This window comes from Sarcophilus harrisii, chromosome 1, assembly GCF_902635505.1.
Source record: "Sarcophilus harrisii chromosome 1, mSarHar1.11, whole genome shotgun sequence".
Classification (NCBI taxonomy): domain Eukaryota; kingdom Metazoa; phylum Chordata; class Mammalia; order Dasyuromorphia; family Dasyuridae; genus Sarcophilus; species Sarcophilus harrisii.
The window spans coordinates 115,820,251-115,845,960 of record NC_045426.1 but is presented as its reverse complement, the minus strand read 5'-3'; the positions used below and the strand labels follow the sequence as shown (position 1 = coordinate 115,845,960).

General features: G+C 32.9%; 1 protein-coding gene across 14 annotated transcripts in view; it reads left to right on the top strand.

Moving 5' to 3' along the window:
• KDM4C (lysine demethylase 4C) overlaps nt 1–25,710 on the top strand; it is a 437,501-nt gene that overhangs the window by 221,367 nt on the left and 190,424 nt on the right. For 12 of the 14 annotated variants that reach the window (XR_004233267.1, XM_012543361.3, XM_012543360.3 and 9 more), the window contains 4 exons: nt 1,232–1,422; nt 3,675–3,931; nt 7,298–7,665; nt 18,166–18,286. Coding sequence is in view for 12 of the 14 variants with exons in the window: in XM_012543361.3 (XP_012398815.1) it covers nt 1,232–1,422; nt 3,675–3,931; nt 7,298–7,665; nt 18,166–18,286 (937 nt within the window). In the remaining 2 variants the exon portion in view is untranslated. Of the gene's footprint in view, nt 1–1,231; nt 1,423–3,674; nt 3,932–7,297; nt 7,666–18,165; nt 18,287–25,710 lie in introns of those variants that run through there. The other 2 variants (XM_023497918.2, XR_004233268.1) reach the window with 2 other exon arrangements.

Here is a 25,710-nt window from a genome sequence, read left to right as displayed (position 1 = left end):
CTTGCTCTTTGAGGTACTTGGTTGCTACTGGAACTTAATAAATAGTGATGAGGTCATATGGTCAGATCATTGTTTTAGAAAATCTTTCTAGGTGAATGGAATATGAATTATAATTGTAGGAGACTTGATTTAGGGAGACACACTGGAATGTTTTTGTAATTGCTTAAGAAGTAAAATGAGATTATGTTTGTAAACTGCTTGGTAAATCAGAAAACTTTATTTAAATGTGATAATGGGAGGTGAGGGTCTAGGACAAAGCCTTGGGAACACCCACATTCTTTAACATGTTATGCATGCAAAAGTTGGAAAAAAAAGCTGAGGAGTAGTTGTTAGATGGAAGTAGAACCTGAATGCCTCATATATCATAACTATAGAATATGTTTTTCTTAAATTCTTTATTTTTGAACTGTGTTTAAAAAAATACTTTCTCTAAATCACTTAGTAATGATTTACTACTTATATGTAATAATATATTATAAAATATAACATATAATAATATACAGTAAATATATTTATTATTATTATTTTTTGGCTCAGACAATTGGGGTTAAGTGACTTGCCCAGGGTCACACAGCTAGGAAATCTTAAGAGTATGAGATCAAATGTGAACTCAGGTCCTCCTGACTTCAGGGTTGGTGTTCTATCCACTGTGCCATCTAGCTGCTCCCAGTTAAAATTAATAATTTTAAAAAAAGCCTTAATTTTAGTCTTTCATATTTTGAAGAATGCAAAAAATTTTATTCTGTGTGGAAAACGTATTGTAAACATTTTAAGTCATTTTTGCATTGACATAGGTCTTCTTTTCTCACTCCTGCTCCCGTAAATTTTTGTATTATAAATTCTTCAAAATAGGTTAAAAAATCAAACTTATTATTAGGTCTTATACTACCTAAAGACTATTTATAATATGGATGGCCAAATTTTTACATTGGTATCTCTAATTTTGGGTTGATGTTTGGTACTAACTTCAAGGCGAGCTTGTGGAATATGTGTAATTATTTTTTTTCATCCTGTTTCCAGTTTGTAAAGAGTAGCATAAATTTTGGCAGTCATCTTCTTGGAGAATTTTTTTTGCTTAAAACTAAACGTTTGAAAATGTACATCATTATGTTATATAGTCTTCATTTATTCCTGGTTTATTTTAGAGATAGTTGAAAAAAATTAATTTTATTTAGTTCCAGAAATGCTTTAAAATTCTCCAGTATGATGCATCCTATATTTTGTCTTGAAGTGTACCTGTAGGAAAGACATGGTGAAAATTTCGATGGATATTTTTGTGAAGAAATTTCAGCCAGACAGGTATCATCTTTGGAAACAAGGCAAAGATATATACACCATCGATCACATACTCCCCACTCCAGAAATGACACCAGAAGTTAAATTGTGGCTGCAGAGGAAGAAAATTAAAAAGCCGTCAAGAAGGTAATTCCTTTCTTCCTACCTAACTATTAAGTTTCAGTCTTTCAAATGAAAGAGTTCATTTAACATTCCTTTCTCAAAGTATCTTTTCAGGTTTTAAAATTTTATTTGCCTTATATTTGTTTAATTCATGAATGAAAATTTGAGTCAAAAATTCTTTTTTATAAGACTTGTAATAAAAGAAATATAGCTGGAGGTATATTTTACACTTAAGAATATGATATTATTTTAAAAAGCACAGAGAACATTATTCCCATGTTTAATAAATTCTGCTCTAATGAATCAGTTTCTAGGATAGTAGAGGTTATCATCTTTCAACTCCTACCTTTCTACCCCCCAATTTTCTTCTTTCAGTAGAAAAAAATAATAATTTTCTCATTAGTCTTGGGTACTCTATATTTTATTTCCATAAAAATTACTGAGAGTTTAGAAAAAGAGCTCCATGGGCAGGTGTTTTTCCCATTAAAAAGTATTGAAATTAATTTCAAAACTTAATTTATTCAGATACAAAATCTCACAAGGTATTCCATCTCTTCTTTGATTCTGAACTTGTTGACCAATGTAGCAACTCATATGTTCTCTCTGATGATTAGCTATTTTGTCCTCATTTATTAATTGTCTCAACTATCCTCTACTATGACTAATTCTCCGTTTATTAATTGTTTAGTGGATTATATATGGCTCATTTCAATTTACAAACTAAACTGCTAGAATATTGACTTTTTTTATCACTGGCCTGCACCAGTTACATGGTTGGCATATTTGAAATAGAAAGAACTCATTTTACTGAGAGAAGGGCAGTTCAGAGGAACCTTGCATTGCCTTCATATTTCTGGTGATATTTCTGATGATTCTTTTGGCAGTCTTTGTCACTTAAAGTGATGCATGTAGTTAGAAACTAAACTGTTCAAACAATTTGTAACTTAGAAATGAATCTAAATAGGTGGAAGCTGTATAATTCTTTGTATCTGTGGATATTTATAATCTAGACCTTTCATACTGGTAGTTTAAGCTTTTTCTAGATACTTTTAATGGATTTCCTTAGACCCTAACATATTTTAGAATCAGAAAGAAGGGATTACATTTGAGATTTCAGGTTCTACCTTTTTACCCCAGCAGAAAATGACAAAAGCTAAAGCTGTTCCAAACGTTAAGATAATTATATATTACCTTATGATACCATTGTAAAATTTGTTTGGTTATAGGATTTGTTAAAAAAAAAAAATGTATTTTAGATCCTATTGTGAAATTTGTATAATTATTGTATAATTTGTATACATTGTATTGTATAATATTGTATAAATTGTACAAAAATAATTGTATAATTAAGGAATGAATAACTTTTAAAAATGCTGAAGAAAGAGCATTCTTTTAATATGGAAATTGAGGGGGACATTTGGGAACTGTGTCACATGGACTTTCTTTGGCCTGATTCAAATCTCTGGGGATGTACTTCAGAGAACAGTGCTTAAACATCCCTTAGACATTTCCAAAATTGTTAATTTGGATATTTTTCCTTATGAGAAGTGGGATTGTATTGATTTTTAAAAAACTGAAAAGAGAAACAGCTTAGTTTCTTACTTTGAGACTGTTATGTTTTTCTCCCCTTTCCTCTTACCCTTCCTTTACCATCTTTCCTTCGTAATGAGTAATATTCAATGGAGTGTTTAGAGTTCCCTCCTTAGGCAAATTCTCCAATCTTGGCACAAGTCAAGTTATATGTCCTGGCCTACAGGGACCTCTGGCTTTGTGTCTTTTTGTTTTTATTTTGTGTTTCTTTTCCTGTGCATAGTAGCATTAGTGGTCCTGACTGGGATATCTATAAAATGAGATACACTGTGTTTTCTTAACCCCAAAACTGTTAATTTCATGAGGTCAGAGTGTTTGTCATGTCTGCTTTTTACATTGCTTTGAGGCTCTGTTCTGTTACTACCTTTTCTACATAAGCCATTTAAATATTAGGAATTTGCCTATAACTTTTCTTCTAATGACTTATTTTCAGTATTGGTTAATTAAAATCACTTAAGATAGCTTTAGCTTTCTAATTTGATATTCTGTACCAACGAATAGTAATTGTGGAGGGATGGGTGGGTGAAAAGTCTAATCAGTTATTTATTTAATAAACTAACAGACATCTATTAGCATAAAGCAAGAAACATCAAATATTTTTCCTTTGCCAATTTAGGGAGTTGGAAGGGATATTTTATATTGGTAGGCATTTTCTCTTATTTATGACAGCCATTCTGCTTTGACAGCAATATCTCTTGTAACAGCCTCCAGCATACCAGATCTCGATCTAAAAAACTTAAAACTCCAGAGGATGAGAGAACATCAGCCATGGCAGTCGGTACAGAAATTGTAGCCATTGAAGCAACAACAGATGGCTTGAAGATCAATGAAAAGTCAGCAGAAAACAAGGAGTTGGTAAATACAGCAGTGCGTTCTGGGGAAGAAAGCATGATTAAAAGGATGCAAGTGGATCAGAATTTATTGGATAATATTAAAGTCTCAGGTAAGATACAGACTGCTATTTCACTTATAAGTTGAAAGTCTCTTGATTATTATTATGATGATTAGATATTGTAGTGTTGCAAATGGAATATTTAGTAAATTCTGTTTTGAAGTTATAAGAAGAAACGTAAAAAAGCATGAAAAATGAAGTCATTAAGCATTAGAAACATAACCACTTTCATAAAGTAGACTTATGAACAAAATAAATAAATAATGACACTTTATTATTTAACATTTGCTTCAATACTTTGACCCCAGATTTTATCTATTTATTTCTTATGAATATTAACTCCTTCAGTGGGTTGGAACTTAAAATGTAAACTACTGCAAAGATCTATGATTTTATTGACCTGTATGTGTCTTTACAAATAATAGATTTTAGTCTTTTTTTTTTTTTAAACAGGTAATGTTTTTCATTTTATAGCAAAATGTACCACCATATAGTACCCAACAATCTTCTGATGAAACTTTGAGTAGAAATAAAATAGCAAACTACATAAGGAATCAGTAAAGCAAATGATATCATCCACTTACATAGAACTATGTGTTGTTCTTGTACTTTAATCCTACTTTCTTAAATCAACCAAACTTCTTGAAAAGTTGGGAAAGTATTTATCACTCCCCTCCATCTGCCAGCCCTCACCTCTCACTCTTTAAACGGGACATGTCTTCTTATTTTTTCCTTTGGGCGAGTTTTTATTTTATTTATTTTTTTATTATAGCTTTTTGTGCATTGGGTAGTTTTTCAACATTGACAATTGCAAAACTTTTGCTCCAACTTTTCCCCTTCTTTCTCCCACCCCCTCCCCCAGAAGGCAGGTTGACCAAAACATGTTAAATATATTGAAGTATATGTTAAATACAATATATGTATACATGTCCATACAGTTATTTTGCTGTACAAAAAGAATCAGACTTTGAAATAGTGTACAATTAGCCTGTGAAGGACATCAAAAATGCAGATGAACAAAAATAGAGGGATTGGGAATTCTATATAGTGGTTCACATTTATCTCCCAGAGTTCTTTGGCTGGGTGCAGCTGGTTCAGTTCATTACTGCTCCATTGGAACTGATTTGGTTTATCTCATTGTTGAAGAGGGCCACGTCCATCAGGATTGATCATCATAATAGTATTGTTGTTGAAGTATAATGATCTCCTGGTTCTGCTCATTTCACTCAGCATCAGTTCATGTAAGTCTCTCCAGGCCTTTCTGAAATCAGCCTGCTGGTCATTTCTTACAGAACAATAATATTCCATAACATTCATATACCACAATTTATTCTCCAATTTCCTATTCTCCAATTGATGGGCATCCACTCACTTTCCAGTTTCTGGCCACTACAAAGAGGGCTGCCACAAACATTCTTGCACATACGGGTCCCTTTCCCTTCTTTAGTATCTCTTTGGGGTATAAGCCCAGTAGTAACACTGCTGGATCAAAGGGTATGCACAGTTTAATCACTTTTTGAGCATAGTTCCAAATCGCTCTCCAGAATGGGTGGATGTATTCACAATTCCACCAACAATGTATCAGTGTTTTGGGTGAGTTTTTAAAAATAATTTCTTAGCTTCCAAATTTTGTAATTTACTGAATTTCAGTTTGAACATAATGAAGAAATATAGTCAAATGGCAATCCTAATTTCATGGATTTTTTGTAAATGCAAATTGTGAGTAAACTTACTCCAATATAACTCAATATTTGGCTTTCTTCCTTTTTATAACATTATTTCTTACTTATGATAATTGTTCATTTTTATATAGAACTTTAAAGGATACACATAGCTTTTTTTCATAAATCATTCTGAGAGTTTTAAGTAGTGTAAGTATCTTCATTTATTTAGATGAGAAAGATCATTCATGTCATAGCTGATAAGCATTAGAGCTCAGAGTTCCATATAAGGATAAATTTTTTAGACTTTGTCATTGTGATTTTTAAATCACTTACTAGGGCATGGGACTGCTTTTGAATGAGACTTGTTTTTTTAACAGATGTAAGACTGTTTTAGAGAATTGTAAATACTGTCTAATTAGAAGACCTCAGAAAGGGAATACAATGTTTTAAACAAATATTCTGATTTCTTCATTATCGAACGGCCAAACATGATTGTCATGAACCACTGCCATCCAAATTATTGCCATGCCAAAGGAGGTTTTCACCCCTCTGCCAGAATTGGCCAGCTCTCTGGGCTGTGTCATGCAGAATGATTTTGTGCTTATTCTTCTGATATGTGATCCACAGTAGCTTCGTGTGGGGCAGCAATATCATAGAATTATGGGATCCTAGAATGAGAAGAGAAAGGGAGGCTGGTATTGCCTTGCTTCCTAATTAACCTGAGGAATCTGTGGCTCAGTTTCCTATAGTTGAATAAATTAAGTGACCTCACTTAAATAAATACATAAAATCCATTGATAGAGCTAGGATTTGAATCCTGTTTCTTTTACTCCAAATTTAACACTTTCTGCCACTGAATTATACTAACTCAGGATGGCAGTAGAGACTGTATGTATGCATGGAAATGAAAGGGAGGGAGGGAGGAAGAGAGAAAGAAATGAAAGAAGAAAGAGGAAACTGAGAAAAAAGAAGAAAAGTTGGGATAAGTACACAGGTAAAATATTATTGCTGTTTTTCAGGACATTTGTAGGAAATGTGTTCCTGGTCCTTTATGCCTTTATCTACACTGTTTGTCTTCATTTTCTAGGTTGAGCAGTTTTGATAGTTCTTTGGATTAATGTTTAGGAAAAAATGTATTTGTCTATGGATCTCAATGCCCTATTGAAATATAAAATGATAAATTGTTACTGTGATAGCTTTGGGAATCATTTCTAGGAGATCCTTTTTTGTGCTGTACTATTTTTTGAGCATAATATTTCTATTTTTTTCTCCTCTCTAACAAATACTAACACCATCTATGAATAATAAGGACAAGTGATGGTTTCTAGTCTAGAGATCTGAATTATGTGTCTTTGTTGCTTACCCAAATCTGAGGACAAAATAAAAATCTACAAAATTAGTGCCACAAGAGTAATACTATCTTCAGTGATTTTCAAATTTCTCAATCCTTTAAGTCTTTCACCTCTTTAGTTTTTTATTTATTACTATGTTTTATATAATAATAAATTTAACATTAAAAGCTTAGTAACCACAGACAACTTGCCATTTACTTAATTGATCAATTGATTAAATATGGATTGTTCCAATCTTTTCTTCTTGGCTTATGCAAGATTGTTTACTGAAAGGATCACTAATTTTGACAAAACCAAGAGCAATTGTGAAATTGATATTCAGTACTTAATTGTATAAAAATATTATATGATAATGACACAGTACAAACTTTATTAATAACCCATGTTTTTTTCTTCTCCAGAAAGAAGTGGCTTAAGCACATCTTTCTACCCTGATTCTGTAAAGCCGGAAATAAAACCTGAGGATGAGAAAGTGAATTCCACTATTGCTGCTTCTGATCCCATGGAATCTTCTGCCTCTATGCCTCTCTCTTTGGGATGTATAAAAGAAGACAATTTGAAATCTGAGAGAGAATGTGAGCAGACTGTTTCACGACCAAAGTCATGTGAGTCTGTCTCTTCTGAAGCCGAGAGCCTGGAAAAAGAAGAAAGTAGTAGCATCTCCACCGAAGAAGATGACAGTGACCTAGAAAGCAGTGAAAGTGGCTTAGAACCGGGAGAAATCCCAGCTGTAACCAAAGGAGAAAGAAATGGCTTGAAAATTCCAAGTGTATGTGGAAAATTCTCTGCTTTTACTGCATTTATAATCTAGTGAGACATTTCTGAAATGTCTGAAATATATTTTTATCAAATATTTTCAGGTCTTGAAATAATTAAGGATTTTCTATTTGTAGTGTGAATAGCATATTAATTATATTACCATAGATTGAGGGAAATTAATTGCTCTAAGTAGCACTGATTTTGTTATGCTCATAAAGTTGGAAACATTCTCTTATTTTGATAATTATATTTTATAGCTGTTGCCTAATTTCACTTCTATTCAACAAATATTTATCAAGTGCCTACTTTGCTAGGCGTTGCCCTTTGAACAATTTCTACAAGGGCATAAAACTGAGGAAATTTTAAGTAAAGAATTTTAATATCAATTCAGCTTTTGCTCTCCTTCCAAACATGCAGGCTCTCTTCCTCCCCTTCCCCACTACCTCTTTTGTTTTTTTGTCTGACCCCTAGCAAAGCAAACCATTATTTGCGGCACTTCTAATAAATTACTTTGTGTTTTATATTTTCTCTTCTTTTAGCCTTTCCACCTTTTTTCCCTTTTTTGTTTTTACCAGCTAAAAATTACATGTTTTGGTGATTTCAGGGTTGACACCTTTGAGTTTACTTAGTCCAAAATCCTTATTTTTAAGAAGAGAAAACTGTTACCCAGAGAGGTAACCGAGGTCACACAAGTAGTAAGAAACAGAGCCAGAAGTCAGACCTGTGTGTAGTATATCATGTTGTTTCCTATCTGGCAATATAGTACGAAGCCAGATGTGAAAAAGCGCTCCTCCCTTAATTAAATTTCTTTAGCTTGGAGGTGGGGTTTTTATCAAAATTGTAATAAATTTAGAATGAATATCAACATTTCTCCCCTAGTTATTATGAAATCTAGCCAGTCTTTAGGGAATAGCAGCCAAAACTATTATTCCTTGGTTTACCAGTTTTCGGTGGCACAAGAGCTTAGGGCCATATCTACTTACTTCTTCCTTTCTCAGCTCCCTATGAAAGAGCCATTTAATAATTGCTCTGTTGAGATAGCTAGGTGTTGGAGTGGATGGACACCCCTGATGTCAGGAGGACCAGAGTTCAAATCTGGCTTCAGATACCTAATATTTCCTAGCTGTGTGACCCTGCGAAAGTCACTTAACCACAGTTGCCTCAGAAAAGAAAGAAAAAAAAAATAACTATATATAATGACATAGGGCTCCCAAAATGTTTTATATATGATGCTCCATATTTTGGCATGTGCATTACCCTGGATTTTTGAAGACCGTGCTAATGGTACAAAAGTTCTAGCAGGTTTTATCTATCAAGCTGTAAAGACTTTTGAGTATCAGCCCAGAGACAGATTGTATATCTTACTTATGTCTGGTGTTTGGTCTTGTTAATTCAGAGACTATTCATCAGACATTTAATTACCAGTTTATGATTATTTTTTTCAACTATGGAAAGTCATGGTTACAGTCTAAAACTGAGTCATAGGGAAATTATCAACACTGAAAAAAATGACCTCTTAGTTCAGATGCCAGATATGGCTTTTCTTTCTTAAAAATACTGTGCGAGTTGATTTGTTTTTCAATTAAGTTGCTCATAAAATGAACAGGTTTATACATTATATTCAGCAAACTTTACTATTTGCATTTTCAGGTTAAAAACTTTATCTTATTGATCTGTGGTTTACACTGCCATATTTCTCTTCCTTTTCTTTCTCCTCCTTTTCATAGAATTTAGAAACATAGACTCAGAATTAAAAGAGACCAAAGTCATCTAATCTAACCTCCCCTCTACTGCAAGATTTCTTTCTATAAGATATAACATCTATGATGGTCAGTCAACCTTCTTTATGAGGCAGCCATTCTTTTGATAAATCTGCTTTTACATAGCTTCCAACTTCATCCTCTGATTTTTTTCTAAATAACTATATCTCTCTTACTAGACAGTGCTTTAGGTTGTTGTGAGCCTTTTTAGTCTTTTATTATCCATCATTTCATAAGAAATGGTTTCAAATGCTTTTTATTATATATGTCTTTAGTTAACAAAAAATCTTTCTTTGATGCTGGGCCCAAGTACAAAAAATTAGAACATTATTTTTTCATGTGAAATGGCAGAGTTTGGTATGGAAAACATTCCACATTATAGTCAGAGGACTGGTGACTATTTTCCCTTAGACATATATCTTTGTCTCTAATTTCTTATTCTTCATTCTTCTCATTTGTTAAATGGGAATAATAATTGCTTTAGTAGTAATGTATGTAAAGCAGTTGTAAAATCTTAATATAAAAATCGGTCTTATCCTCCCTTTTTTGTGGCTTAAAATACATAAGTATAGATAAATTAACTAACTCTTTCATGGTCACAGAACTATTAAATGTTTGTTAGACTTAAGATCCAGTCTCAGATCTTTTCTTATTCCAAATCCTGTACTTTCTTCCTTACAGTTAAAAAGTGGTCGTTTACAGCAAGAAAGTAATTAGATAATATGACAGTTGACCATTCAAAGAGTAATTTCAGTATAATAACACGGGTAGAAACAAGTTTATAAGGAAGTGAAGAAAGTTGAGAGTGAGTAGTAGGGAATAAACATCCTAGAGTATAGACAGGATTTACAAATTAATCTTTTGGAGTATTTAACATTTCTTATGTGTGTTTGTATGTAATTTATATAGATTACTTGTAGGCATTTTTTAATAGCAATTATGGTGCAGTTTTAAATTATAAAAGTATATTTAAATAAATGAACATGCCCCAGTAACACTTGTTTTTCCCCTGTGAAACCATCTCCAGACATTGACCATGTATGTGTAAAATCCTTACAACAAATATTCCCACTATTATTATTGTATAGTCAGTCTTGGGGACTGTCCCAATTCTATTTGTGAAATATCAGCATTTTCTCTCATTCATGTAAATGCATGTAGATTGTAGTTATTGAAGCCCTTGAATAAAGAGGAAATTTCACAAAATTGTTGTAGCTTGAACCTCTTGTCTCCAGCACTTCATCAAAAATGAGAGCCACAAGAGGTATGGTTTTCTTACTACTGTTGCAGTAGCCTGGATTTGAGTATCTGAAAGAATTTGCTTTGAGGACCATTATATGTTAAAATGATAATCCTTTTTTAACTCACAGCAAGTTCTAAAAGTGAACAGAGTAAAGTAGACAGTCTCTTTTTTTTCTTTTTTTGGGTATAATATACGAATATCATTCTTTTTTTTTTCTCTTCAAGCCTGTTTTCTTGGCAATTTTATATACATATTTCATAAAATGTTTTAATAACTTAACAGGCTATATTATATAGGAATATATTCTTTTAATAAATATAGTTGAATTTTTTTATATTTTTGCTTTATATACTTTATATAATTTATTTCATTTGATTGTCGTAATTCTGTGAGATATGATAGTATAAATATTTTATAAGTGAAAACTGGGCTAAATAAGTAATGGTTTAATTAAATTATATTTATCAAGTACTCATATTTCTTCTAAGCATCAGTCATTATAGTAGGTACTGAGGACTGAAAAGACAAATATTAAAGTCTCTGTCTTAAGGGAGCTTGCCTTCTGCTGTTTCCTGCCTAAATTTGAACATGCATGATTAGAAAATTCTAGGAACTTTTAAGTATATTTTTGAGTCCAAATACAAGGTAATTTCTGATATATATCTTACATGTGATGTCTTTATTTGAACGTTAGAGACTCACTCATGTTAATATCAATTTTAATTGATATTTAATTATTTATTCTGAATCTGAATCTGAAATAAAGGAAAGTGAAGTAGTGTCCCCCTTTTCCTTCTCCCTCCCCTGAAGTAGTTTCTGAAAAGAGTAAGCACTAACTCCAATATATTTTATTTTCTTAAAAAGGTCTTTAGGATTTCATTTAAAAATTTCTTTCTCTAATTTAATACAAAAACTTTGGTTATCTGGTTTCTTAATCCACAGGATATTAGAAGGGCATGAATTGAGAGGCTGGGCTAGAAGGGATTCTTAGGGAAAATGTCATGTTGGCATCAAAAGAGTGGAAAGAAAAATTAGAGAGTAAATCTATAACTACCAATATGTATCCGCAGTAATTTGATTTAGAAGCAAGAAGTTCCTTACATTTCAGTCATCCTTAAAGAAGGCATCATTGTTGCAACAAATTCTAGTAATTTATGTCCTAATTAATACTTACACAGAATTATCAATAAGAGATCAAATTGTATTGTGTCTCTGATTAAAAAGGCAAGAAGTTATATGTTACAGTTTTGAAAAATTTAAGTAAGGTAAACTTGTTGAAATGAAATAGTATCATAAGACTATAGAATTAGGATTAGAAAGCACCCCAGATGCCCCTGAATCTAAATCCTCTATTTTACAGATGAGGAAATTGAGAAACATATCTGTGACACAAGTTGCCTGGGGTCACATTTCTAGTAAATGTGCACTGCAGATCCATTACTTCATGCCCTATATCATCTAGCTACTAATAATTTTGGTGCATATAAATAGATTTGCTTTATTATTTTTAGCAAACACTTCTTCACTGACAGTGCTGGATAAATGAAAAATTATTAGTAAAGTTATTTTCTGTGGGCATAGTGTAAAAGGTAACCATTGTTTTCATGGCATCTTTTCTAGAATGATTGAGTCCTTTGCTCATTGTAGGAAATCTACTTAGTTATCCTAATTTATTTGCCACTGACAAGCAGAGAAGTGTTTAATTTACTGTATTTCTTTTGTTTCTACCTCTGACAGATTCCAATTAGTCTCATTTCTTTAGATTACATAGGGTAACTGCAGGTCCAGATATTATACTAAGCAAAGTAAAAGGGGTCACAAAGCAAGAAGTCTTTGTCTCACTTTCAAGACTAATCTAAGTTATTCCTGAATGCTAATGTTGCTAATTCTGATTTTTTGAAATCAACAACGAACCAGGTCAACCATGTATTAAGTTCTTGCTATGTTCCAGATACAATACTCAGTGCTAGCGATACAAAGAAAGAAATGCTGCTCTTTGAGCTTTTCACTTCCCTTATTTTGTTGGTATGATTCAAGAGCTGCATAAGCAGCATCTTCACTGTGGGTAGAATTTGGAGAGAAATAGTCTTCATGTGAAATATTTGGGAGTTTCAAGTAAAAGAAAATTTTTGAGAATTTAGCCACAGTACAGAAACTAGACAATTTGAGTAACATGTGTAATAAAGAAGACTCATTGGAGGCTAGCTAGTTGGTATGGTGGGTAGAACACCAGCCTTGCTATGTGAGCCTGGGAAAGTCACTTAACCCCAATTGCCTCTGCCTGGAGAAGACATCTGTATGCATGGAATATGTGATAGTTGTTTTTCAGAATTTGAAAGATGTCAAGGGAAGATTGTTCAATTTGACTCCAAAGGTCAGAATTTAATTAGGAACCGTGAATGGAAGTTTAACACCGTGTTTGTCTTGACATGAGAAGGAATAACTTCCTAAATTTAGAGCCATACAAAAAATGTTATATGTGTTGCTGAGGAAGTAACCAGTTTTTGAGATATTCATGCAGAAGCTTGACCAACTTCTTAATGGGGATGGGAAGAGGATTTATGTTTAGGTACAGTTTGAATGAAATGATTTCTGAGATCTCTTTATTCTATGATCCTTCTAATCTTGGAAGTATTTCTTCTGGATTAAGGCATTTTGACTGCCTAATTTATTGTCTTGACTAGAATCCTTTTGAATTTGGGACCAGTAGGTCCTAACTTCTGTCTATATCTGTTCTGTTTCTCCTTGTTTTGCCCTAATGTTTTTTAGATGAATTTTTGCCAGTCCTATCTCTTCTTTAGTCTTGCTTAGATCTATGAAGTTGAAATCCAGATCTGATGTCAGACCTTTACATACTCTTTAGTTACTGAGTATGATTACTAAATTTACTTCTGTGGTTACTAACAAGCAATAAAGGTGAGGGAAAGGGAAAGTCTAGTTGTTTAAATAATCAGATCCTGGGCTAAGTACCAAGTAGATTTGGCTCTATGACATTATAGTGGTCCACCGTTTTTTGTAACTGTATATCTTTATTATAGAATTGCAGAATTTTATATATAGTGAGATGGGATTAAGTAAAAGAAGTTTGGGGGAGAGAGAGAGAGAGACACACACACAGACACAGACACAGACACAGACACAGACACATTTTATAGCATTCTGTGAGTTGAAGGTGTAGAGGAGCCAGAAATGCTTTACTTTTGTAATAATTAGAGTTGAACAAAGGTAAAGAAATGGTACTCCATCAGTCATTGAAAGTTTTTCTAGTAGATACTGGATTTCTATTTATAGGGATGTAGGAGGAATTCCTGTCCCATGTATGGTTTGAATTAGATGACATCTGTAATCCTTTCAATGCTGAGATTCTGTGGTAGACTCTTTGCATCTATTATTAACACTTTCTGATCAATATTAAACTCTAAGGAACTTCCTATTTTGATCACAAGCCTTAGTCATTTTGTATCTCACAGTATCTGTACTGTATCTTGTCACAACATTTGAGGAAAATACTTAGAAAATTGTTAATCCAGTATATTTGAAAAGAAGTAGCTGAATGAGGTTTCCAAAAATTGTATCCCTTGCAAAAAAGAAAAATACTTGTGTATAAAATGATAATCCCATTTATAATTATGAAAATATTGAATGGGAAAAAATATAGTATCTGGATGGTAAACTAAAGTATGATGATATATCATTTATGTAAACTCTGCTTGGAAATTGAAAGGATGAGAAGAGAATTGGAGTGGAGAATTATAGGTTATTTTTGTTTGTAAAAGTTCCTAATAAAATTTATATAAAATACTAAAAACTAGATCCCTTAATTATTAGAAACTTCATGATAACGGACCTAGTTTTATTATTAAATATAATAATCAACATCTCAGGCTTCTCTGTGGGTTTGGTTTATTTTTTTGATATTTTTAAAACTTTATTTTAGTCATTTTTAATAATGTCAGTGATTCGAGTTCCCTTACATTTTATTCATTGAACTTTAAATAGATTTGCTTTTCTTTTTTCCTTCTTTTCCAGGTAGAGTAAGTTTTTTTTTTTTTTTTTTTTTGCTATTATGTAATTGGCTATGCCAATTACTTTATATTTTTGAATAAAAACAGCATGCAAAAATGAATGTTGGTACTGTAGAATGAGCTGAGTGGCCACTTTAACTTGATTTTCCCTTTCTAAGAAATGTCTGGAATAAAAGTAGCTGTATTTTGTAAGAAATTACAGTTAAGGGACAAGATGAAATATCGAAAAATAATAAAAACACAAATACTTTTCATTAAGTCAAGCACTGGCTTAATTTAGTCAAAATTGACTCCAGCATTTCCATTATTCTTTTGTGTTTGTTTTTGTTTTTCACCGTTAGGACACAATACACTTTTTCTTTGTCTTTTTATACCAAAGGAAAATTAAACTGTTAGGAAAGAAATATAATTATTTTATTATGCTTTGAGGGTCACTAGGAAGAGATGTAGAGTTAGAAAATTTTGTTTTCAATTCTGGCTTCAGCAATTCTTGCTGTGACTTCAGACCAGGCTTTTAACCATTTAAAGTTATTACATCCTCTTCTGTGGAATGAAAATTGTAACATCTCCAGTTACCATCCTCATAATGATTTTGTAAGGAAAGTGCCTTGTAAACCTTAAAGTCCTAGAGAAACAGGATCTCCATTTTTGGCTTTGCTAAAAGTTTACTTTCTATCTCATATCAGTGTTGTTTAACCACTGTATGATATTGCTAACTTATTTAATAACTGAGTTTTCAGATTTAGTTCTTTAGATATTTGTAATTGGGCAAGTCAGCAGACGAAACCTTGAAGGAGAGAGACAGTGAAAGGGGGGTGTGTGTGTGTATGTGTGTGTGTGTGTGTGTGTGTGTGTGTGTGTGTGTTTATGTGTATGTACAGAGAAAGAGAGAGACAGTGGGGGGTGGGGAGAGAGAAAGAAAGGAAGAAAGAAAAGCTGGATTTGAGATATTGCCTGCCTACAAGTCAGCTTAGATGATTCCTCTCAAATTACTTCTACCTTAAAAATTCTATAAGTACTTTAAGCATTCTTTTTCTACAAATAGGTATTCTGCAAATAGGATAGTAGTATAGTTCATAAGAATCATAGAATATTGAAGCTCAAACTTATTAGAGGTCATTATCTAAACAGTTCCTTTAACATGAGGAGATCAGGGACCTCACTTAAAGTCTTACATCTAGTAAATGAATGGGCTGGAAATTAAACTCAGGTATCCTAAGATCTAGGCAAGAGCTCTTTTAATTATACCACAATCATAACTTCTCCATTAATCATATTTAAGAGATAAAGAAGAGAATCCAAGTGAAAGAGAGATTTCTTAAAGATGATACTACTCTTCAAGTGCTTTTGTCAGTTATCCTGTGTTGATTCCCCTAAGGTCTACAGTGTTACAGAGCTTCCTAAATAAGATTCATTACACTCTCATTTCAGCCTTCATTTAGTATGCTTCTACAATGTCCCAGGCATTTCACTAAGCATAGATGTACAAGGACGAACATTAAAAAGCTCTTAACTCTTTATAAGATAGCCATAATCATTTCTAGAATGCACACAGATTATCCACACTAGGAAAACCAAATTGACGAAAAGTATGTATTTTCCAGATTATGCTAGTATTGGATGGATAACCAACAGAGTTGGTTCATCAGAACATATATCGTGGCTAGTCAATATGAATTAATGTAATGATAGTCTCATAATTGAAATGAAGGAATAGAATGGCCTAGATTGTTTTTGGAAAGGTTTTCAGTGTTTTTAATGATCCCCAAGCTTCCTTTTTTGAAAAAAGAGGCCATTAAAAAAATCACAACACAATATTTTGCTTTATGGCTATGAGTTACAGAATATAATAGTCTCCTAAGAATTAAAGTTGAAGGTAATATAAAATACAAAATTAAAAAAAAAAAATACCCACCAAGAACTGTATAACAAAATCAACATAATGGATGCTAATAGAGATGTTTGGCCAGAAAAGTAGCAGTCATATTAAGAAGAGTGATGGATGACTTTCAGATATTATTTGTACTCTTTTGTTATACATGTCATCCAGAGGATGTTACCCTTATGCATTGGGTCAGCCCCATGTGAAGGGGTTATGGGAGATCATGGGCAAGAATCACAGATCATGAGAGGGGTTTAGATAGATTTCAGTCTGCAGTTTTGGAGGGATCACAGACCATTCAAGGTCTTATAATCTTATAATTATAAAAAATATAACAATATTGTTACAATATTGTCAATAATAACAAAATATTACAATAAAAAATATTGCTAAAAGTTAACCAGAAATTACTTTATAGGTATTTTGAACGAAATTTTATATGAACATGTAGGTGTAACTAGGTATTTTATGTTTTCATTTTAAACTATTTTCTACCACCACAACTTTTTCATATTGGTATTATTCTCAGATTTTTATTGGATTGGTATAATAGACTCCTTATCAAAAGCCATTTCACTTTCAGGTCATTAGAATAATTTCTATTCCTGCTTTTCTTTTACCATTTGTGATGGATTTGACAAAATGGATTTCCTATTTAGCTCTTTTTCCCTTTGCCTTTTTTTCCCCCAGCAGATAGAGAGGAAAGCATTATGTACCTCTCTTTTCTTGTCTGAAGAAAGCAATTGATTGCTTTTCTATTCAAAATTGTAAAACCTCTTCATAAGTATCATCAGGTGTTTCTTTTTTGTCTGGGACTAATGATGAGATGTATTGAATCTAATACTTATTTTAAGCCCTAACGTGGATTCAAAAATTCTACTACTGTAAAACAAACCTCTTAGCAAATATTTTTTGAAGTGATTCTGTCCTTTTCACCAAATAGTTTTAAACAGATCCTGATCAAGGTTTTGGGAAACAAATTTAAAATGGTTTCATGGCAGCAAAATCATGCTTCAGTTTTTGTAGTGTTGTTAATTAGTTTTTCTGTCTGTGCAGGGATGGCATAGATATTAGGATGGGAAACAGGTTTCCAAGAGCTTTGCAATTCCCCCAATGGAAAGATGAAAGGAACCACAAGATGTCCAATGAAAAATAGGAATAAGATAAACATAGTTATTTTGACTACTTTCATTTGAAAAAAGAAAGCTATGAATTTTTTTATGCTTAGTTTAGAATTCTGAGAAATTGAGAGCTTGTTAGTATATTGCGGGTCTGACAAACTTAACCCACCTTTCAGTAAGTATTTTGAGGATGAAACGGAAGGTACGTTCAATGTCTTCTTGATAAAATTGCTCCTGAAAAAATTCCTTATTGAATAAAACTAGAAAATTTTTATTCTTCATTTTTATTTCTTTTACTTTAAGTCTGTTTCCCTCATAAGTGTAAAAAGCATCAGCTCATATGCCCCAAAGGGAGATAGAAGTTGTAAAAGAAATGAAATTCATTATATTTTTTTCTTGGCTTAATTTTCTACTGTCCAGTATGAAAGTCAATATTTGTAAATGTGACTTAAATTCTGTTTGGTTTTTCCTTATTTTAGTTTTGTAGTCAGAGAAGAGAAGGGGAAACAAAAACTTCCAAGAGTTGGCGCCATCCACTGAGTAAACCTCCAGCCAGATCACCAATGACTCTGGTAAAGCAGCAGGCAGCCAGTGATGAAGGTAAGTCTTGTACTTAAGTGACTTTCCCGGTCTACTTGTGTTTAGTAGAGAGAGATGCTTTGACTTTGTGAAAAATTCTACACAACTGTATGAAACAATAGAATTTAACATCCTTCCTAATATTTTCAATTTCTTTAATTGGTGATAAAAGAACTTTAAATTCTTCTGTAATAAAATCATCCTTAAATCAGAAAATCTGTATTATATGAAAACATTTGATAATATTGTGTGGTTAAGTAGCCCTCAAATATGTACTTTATATTGAAAGAGTAACATGATTCATGTCTCATTATACAAAACTTTTGTATTTAGAAATAATGCTAATCTGACTATTGAATATCCTGAATTTCTTGAAATCTTGAGTTTCAGACTTTAGGGTATGAGTTTTTTGTCCCATTTAGTTTGACAAAATGTACTTCAAAACAATATACTTAATCTAGTCCATATTAATTAAGTTCCTATTTCATGAAAACACTGCTTAGATATATAGCTGAAAATACTTGTTTAAAGATAACTCATATCTGAGAATATTGACAGGTTCATCAGAGACACATCTTAGATTTGTGTTTTTATTGAATCCATGAATATGAATATGAATGGAAAAGATTAAAGGTAGGGTCCCTAGAATTTAGTTCCTATGATTTAATTGATAATCAGGAATTCCCAAATGACCAAATTTGTTTTGCCAGTGCTGTCAGATTCCTTCTCTACAACTTATAGACTGCAATCCAATGGCTTTTTCTTAATTCTGTCTCCTTTGACACTGTTCTCTCTTTTGTTCTTTCAATACATTCAGTTTTGAGGACACCATTTGTTCTGATTTTCCTCCTTCCTTTCCTCCTCTTTCCTTCCTGCTTTGTCTCCTTTCTTGGGGCCTTCTCCAGATCATTCTCTCTGTCTTTGTTGTTTTTTAGGATTCAGCCCTGGGCTGCCTTCTCCTCTCCCTCTGTACTATTTCACTTGTGAATCTCATCAGCTCCCATGGATTTAATTACCATCTGCAAGCTCTTTACTCTGCATTTCATGCCCCATTTTCCTTGCTGACAGTCTCACCTCTCCATCTATCTTTCAAACATCTCAAACTGAAGGTCTAGTACATAATCTCAATTCATCATATCCAAAACAGAACCTATTCTCTTTAATTTTAAACCCTGCCCTGCCTCCTTTACACTTTTTCTATAGTTGTACAGAACAGCACCCTCTTCCCAACCACTCAGGCTCACAACCTAGGAGTTATCTCAGGATCCCTCACTATCCCTTACCCTCCATGTCCAAACTATTGCCTAGGTTTAAGGATTTCACTTTTGTAGTATCTCTTGAATATGCCCCTTAGCTTCTCTGATCCTGTCTTCACACTACTGCAGGCCCTCATCTACTCACACTTGGACTACTGGAATAGCTTGCTGATGCATATTCTTTCTTTAAATATCTCCTCATTCCAGTCTGTCTTAGTCAATAAAGTGATTTTCCTAAATCACTTCACACAGTATCCTCTAGTCTTTTCCTCCTACTTTCAGCAACACATAAAAAGTGCTCTGTGATATTGTTGTAACTTGGCTCCCTCCTCCTTTTCTTGACTTCTTATATTTTAGTTCCTGAAAAGTACTCTTCAGTAACATTAATCTTCTGGCTATTCCTGACCAAGATCTTCCATCTCTTGGCTCCAGTTATTCTTTCTGGATGTTCCCCATCTTGGACACTCAGATTCCATAACTTCCCTGGCTTCCTATAAGTTCCTACTAAAATCCTTCCTTCGATAAGAAGCCTTCCATCTTAAATTTTAGTTCCTTTTCTCTTTTAATTATTTCCTATCTTTTCTGTATGAAGTTTGTTTTGTATATATTTTTCTGCACATTGCTTTCTCTATTTCTTCATTTTAGGGGATTGTCTTTTGCTTGTCTTTGTACCTTCATTGTTTAGCACAGTGCTTGGCATATAGTAAGTTCTTAATAAATGTTTTTTAATTGATATGTATTATTATGTTACTTTTCTACTCTAAATATCTCTATTTCCTGTCCTCTCATTTGGTTTTAACCCCTTCACTAATTCTTGTTTGTGATTTCATCATTCAAATGAAACTGCTTTGTCCAAAATTATACATGATCTTTTCATTGCCAAATCCAATGAACTTTTCTAAGTCCTCATTCTTCTTTCCCTCTTTGTAGTCTTTCATATTGTTGGCCTTTCTCCTGTTGGCCTATTGTCTTTAAGCTTTCATTATACTGTTCTCTCCTGAGTCTCCTCTCAGCTGACTATTCTTCAGTCTTCTTTGCTCAATCTTCAGCTTATACTCACACATGGTGGCTGTTTAGGGTTTTCTTCTGAACTCTCTACTCCTTAAGAGCTTTATTGTTTATTGATCTCATCAGATCCCAGGGATAAGTCATTATATGTATAAGAACGATTTATAGAATTAAATAACCCAACCTATTTTTTAAAAATCATAATAGCTAGCTTTTGTTTTTATTCATTCATTCATTCATTTATCTATCCATTTATTTATTTATTTTTGCTGGAGCACTTGGTGTTAAGTGACTTGCCCAGGGTTGCACAGTTAGGACGTATTAAGTGTTTGAGATCAGATTTGAACTCACGTCCTCCTGACTTCAGGGCTGGTGCTCTATCCACTTTGCCATCTAGATGTGGAGTTTTACACCATCAACTATCTAGTAGACATTTCAAAGTGGATGTCCAACAGATATTTAAAATTTAAATGTATAAATTACTTCATTATCTTTCCCCTCAAATCTTAACTCAGCTCAGTCCCTCAAAACTTCCAACTTTGAGGTTATTTTTAAGGATGCCAGTATTCTAGTCACTCAGGCTTATACTTGATATCAGTCTTCATCTCTGAAACTTATTCCACATATATAATATTCTATCATATCTTGTTCCTTCAGTCTTCATGATCTCTTTTTCTACATCCTTTTCTTTTTTGTCTTACATTTCTCTCTTGATATAGACCTTCATTATCTTTCTTGAACTACTGAAGTAGCCTCTATTTAGGTCTCACTGCTTCGAGTCTCTACCCCTTCTGGTCCATTTGCCACTCTCAAAAGGATTTGTCCAGACTGCAAGTCTCACCTTCCTACTTAGTAAGCACCTATAGTCCTCTATTTGTCCAGGATCACATGTAAGTGTTCTGTTTGGCTTTGAAAGTTCTTTCCTACCTTCTCTCTCACTATCTTTTCACAGTCTTCTTATATTTTTATTCTCTCTATATAGGCTATGATCCTGCTGTCCTTGCCTCCTTTGTTTTCCTCAGACATGATATCCTATATCCTGACTTGATGCCTTTTCTCTGGCTTCTCCTTTATCCCTGGAGTGCTCTTCCTCCTCATCTCTATGGCCTCCTTCAGGGCTCAGCTCCAATTCCACCTTCCCCAAGTTTTCCTTGGATTTTTCCTCCTCTTGGTGCCTTCATTCTGACTATGTCTCTCATTTGCATTTTATCCATCTTAGTATATTTAGTTATTTGTGTTTTGTCTGCCTATTAGAATTTTCAATGCCCTCAGGACAATATGATGGCATTTTAACCTTTTTTTCTCCTTAGTATGCCCAGTGCTTAGCATAGTGCTTGGCAGTCTGTAAATACTTAATAAATGCTTCTTTACTGATGAATGTTCTAAACATTGAAAACATCCCTGGCATAATTCTAGTTACAGATAGAACAAAAGGGATGATGATAAAGATGGTTGGGTTATAATTTGGAAGACCTGGCTTCTAGTCTTATCCCTGGCCCTAGTTTTATGATCTAGGACAAGTCATTCAATCTCCCTTAAGTCTCAGTTTTCTCATTTATAAAGTGGATGAATTCAGTAATCCCCTAAGTCCCTGCCAGCTCTGTATTCAGTGATAATATATCTGCATGGTTTTTATTTCACATAATTTTGGTCTCAGCTAAGTCTGTATATTTTGAAAGGCTTTTTTGTTCTTTGTAGTTTAAAGATTATGAAAGTTCAAAGTGGTAGCATTTATTTAAAAACATGAAGGTGTTTTGTTTTTGTTTTTTTGGATCGCTTATGTGTCTAGTGTAGGCTTATGCAGGCCACTGTTAAATCTACAATTGTCTTATTTAGGTAGAGTTTATCGATCAGGTTCTCTAGGATATTTGGAATCTGAAATTGTAATATCAGAATTAGTTGTTTGTCATTCCTTGAGTAATAGCAATTTTCTGATGTATAATTCTAGCACATAGCTCATGTCTTGCTAGGTATAATCTGACTATTATTTACCAGGGTTTCTCTCAGCCCTGGCCAACATAGATTAGGTTAATTTTTCCCTGAAAGGTAACAAAGCTGACCTTGGGCCCTTATTTGACCCAGAGTCACTGCTTAACTCTATTTTTTTTGACCTAGCTTCCTGGTAACTTCTTGTTGCATTCCTAGTCACTTGAGATATATAAAAAACCACCCACTTAAAATCTTTCAGACCCGATGGATATGCAGAGACAGCATGAGTTACCACAGTCCCTATCTTGCTTCCCAGACATTTTTCCATTATATTGACAAGGTAATCACACCTACTCGTTTAGTTTTATAGGTTCCTTTTTCGGATTTTTTTTTTAATGACATGGCTAAGTAAATTTTTAAAAAAAATTCTGCCAAATGAGGCTGCAAGTGCCCTCATTTAGTACCATCATTAAACCTCATAATGTAAGGGTGCTAGCCTGAGGCAGGCCTTTCTCTGATCTCTGGTAAGTGCTTTGCCTATAGATCCTGTAGTAATAATATTGCATTGTGTGTCCCACTTTCTTATACAATCTACATTGATCACTAAATCTATAAACCTTAGAGAATAACCATTCTGTAATTTCTGGTGGCAATGACCTGGCCTGATTTGCTATCATCATAACACTTATGTTTTCACAAGCAAATCTTCTTGACAGCTAATTGTCATTGTATTCTTAGATTAGTTTATGCAGATGGTGATCACTGAGATCTTTTGATTCTGGTTTTTGAATCTTTGCCCATTTCATAGGTCAGACCCCCCCATTTTCAGTTGTATTCAACAGTTGTAATAATAATAATACCAGTTAACAGCATTGTCATCATCAGCATCACATCCTTATCTCGTTCTTTATAACTTTTGAATAGAGTTCACATCAAAATGAATCCGGACCAAGTTGCTGTTTTCTTATTATTATTTTATCTTAATGTTCTGTTTAATACAGAGGTGATTAAAAATACCTTTTTTTTTTTTTCAGTTCAATAAAAATATTATGTTGTAATTTTATTCACAATGAAAACTATCTACACTGCTATTGTAACAGTATTCTAAAAACAGCTATCGTTATCATTATTATTGAAAAATTTTTGCTGGTCCATGAACATTTATCAAGTTCAAAGTAAGACCTAAGTATATAGCTTTGATGTGAAAATAGCTTAATAACTATAATTCTTTATCTTTGTCTTCTCTTCAGCAAGCAGAGTACTTCATTTTACATATTAAGCATATCTTGAAATTAGAGATATTTTAGGCCTATGATCCATGTCTTTGTAATGTTTGGATGCCTTCAGAGGCTAAAATTGAGAGTGGGTTTCAGATAATGTTACAGTAATTTCTTTAAAATAAGAGTGCCTATAAATATTTGAATTCATTTAGTAAAATAATTAAAGATTTAAATATATCAAAGGGATCAGTTGAAAGGGATGTATTTTTAATTAGAGGTTATTCTTGTGAAGACAATTCTTTACTCTTATTTTCAGCTACAATGAAGAAAAGAAATCTATGTTTTATCATTTTGTAGTTATATTTTCCTGGAAAAAGTTTTGTTAGCTAGCCTTTAATTTTATTTGGTACACATCCCATTTGCTGTATTTTTCTTAATTATGTTTTAAATTGCTTGTCCAACTTATATATAGATATTAACCTCAATGATTATAGTCACCAATTTCTTGTTAGTTTTTGAGGGATGTGTGTGTGTGTGCATGCGCACGTGCATGCATGTTTTAGATAGGATTGGCTGAGATTTTCAAAGTGATTTTTTATTTTTTTAATAACTTAAAAAATAACTTCACTTTCTAGTTTATTCTGAAAAAGAAAAAAAAAATGACAATTTCTTTATCACTTGAAAGGGGAATTATTTTGTAGTACTAAGTACAGTCTGGCTACTAAGCAGAAAGATCAGTATTTTGCACTACTAAGTACAATCTGGTTAGTAGCAAGTTTGTAATTCTCTAACTAAATACCCATGCTTTGAAATTACATTGTTGCTTTTCTCTTAACATAATGCAAATCATGTACTTTTACTTATGAGACTTTCATTTAGATTAAAAAAAAATTTAGTGTTCCCTGATGCATCTGGACTTGACATCTATCTCATGGTGTGGAAAACTTTCTCCATTAAAGCAGATCAATCTCTTCTTGTGTGTTATCATCTAAGCACTGAAAAGTTAAGGGTTTTGTCTCGGGTCATACAGCCACTATGTTTAAGAATCAGATCTGAAAGCTTGTCCCTGAAGTGTTCATGGATCTCCAATCCACAGTGTTACCTTCTAAGTACTAATTGTGATATTTTTGTTTTGAATTTGTATGAAGGCATAGGTGAACAAACACTGGAAAGTATTGGCCATTCTAAGCTTTGTTGATTAGTGGCTTAGTTACATGACTGAAAGATAATTTTGTTCATTAATGGTTTCCTTTCTGAAAATAAGTATAGAATGTAGCACCTGGGTTTCATGTCAGGGGAATGAGGCTTAAAATCAGACTGAGATTTGTAAACATTCTGAAACAATGGGTAAGTCATTGTACTTCTCCAAGTCCATTTACTCATCTTAGAAACTGGAGATAAGATAAAAGCAGTAGATGTGAAGTCATGTGTACCTAGGCTAAAAGGAATCCTTGCCGGTATGACTACCTTATATCTTAAGATTTTTGTAGGGAAAAACAAATTCTTTATACTTCAAAACACTATTGGATTTCTTGAAAAAGCATGAGAAGAGTAACCTTCATTTCCTCCCAGTTCCCTTTTCTTTGTTTACATTGGAGTTTAATTTGAGAGCAGAATAGTGAATTACAGGAATATCTGATAGCAACAATCCTTTCACCTTCTCAGAAAAATTTATTCTGTAAATTTCTGGGGAAAAAAGCACCATGTATGTATATATCAGTGTCATGCTTCAGATGTTAATATTTTTATATAATCTCTTTTTTCAATGTGTTCTTATTAACTTAAGATAATATACTTTAATATGAACAGTTGTCTTTGCACATTTAGGCAGTAAAACAGCAAATTCTGCAGAACTACTAAGTATATTGGATTAGAATGTTTATTGATTGGTTGCAGATCATATTTTCTTGCATCATGTTGACATAAAACATTGGACACTACTTGCAAGCTCAAATAGATTAGGAATTTCATTCAGGACTATATGTAATTGTAATTTATGGCTGTTAGTTTTACTTGATTCCCTTCTTAATGT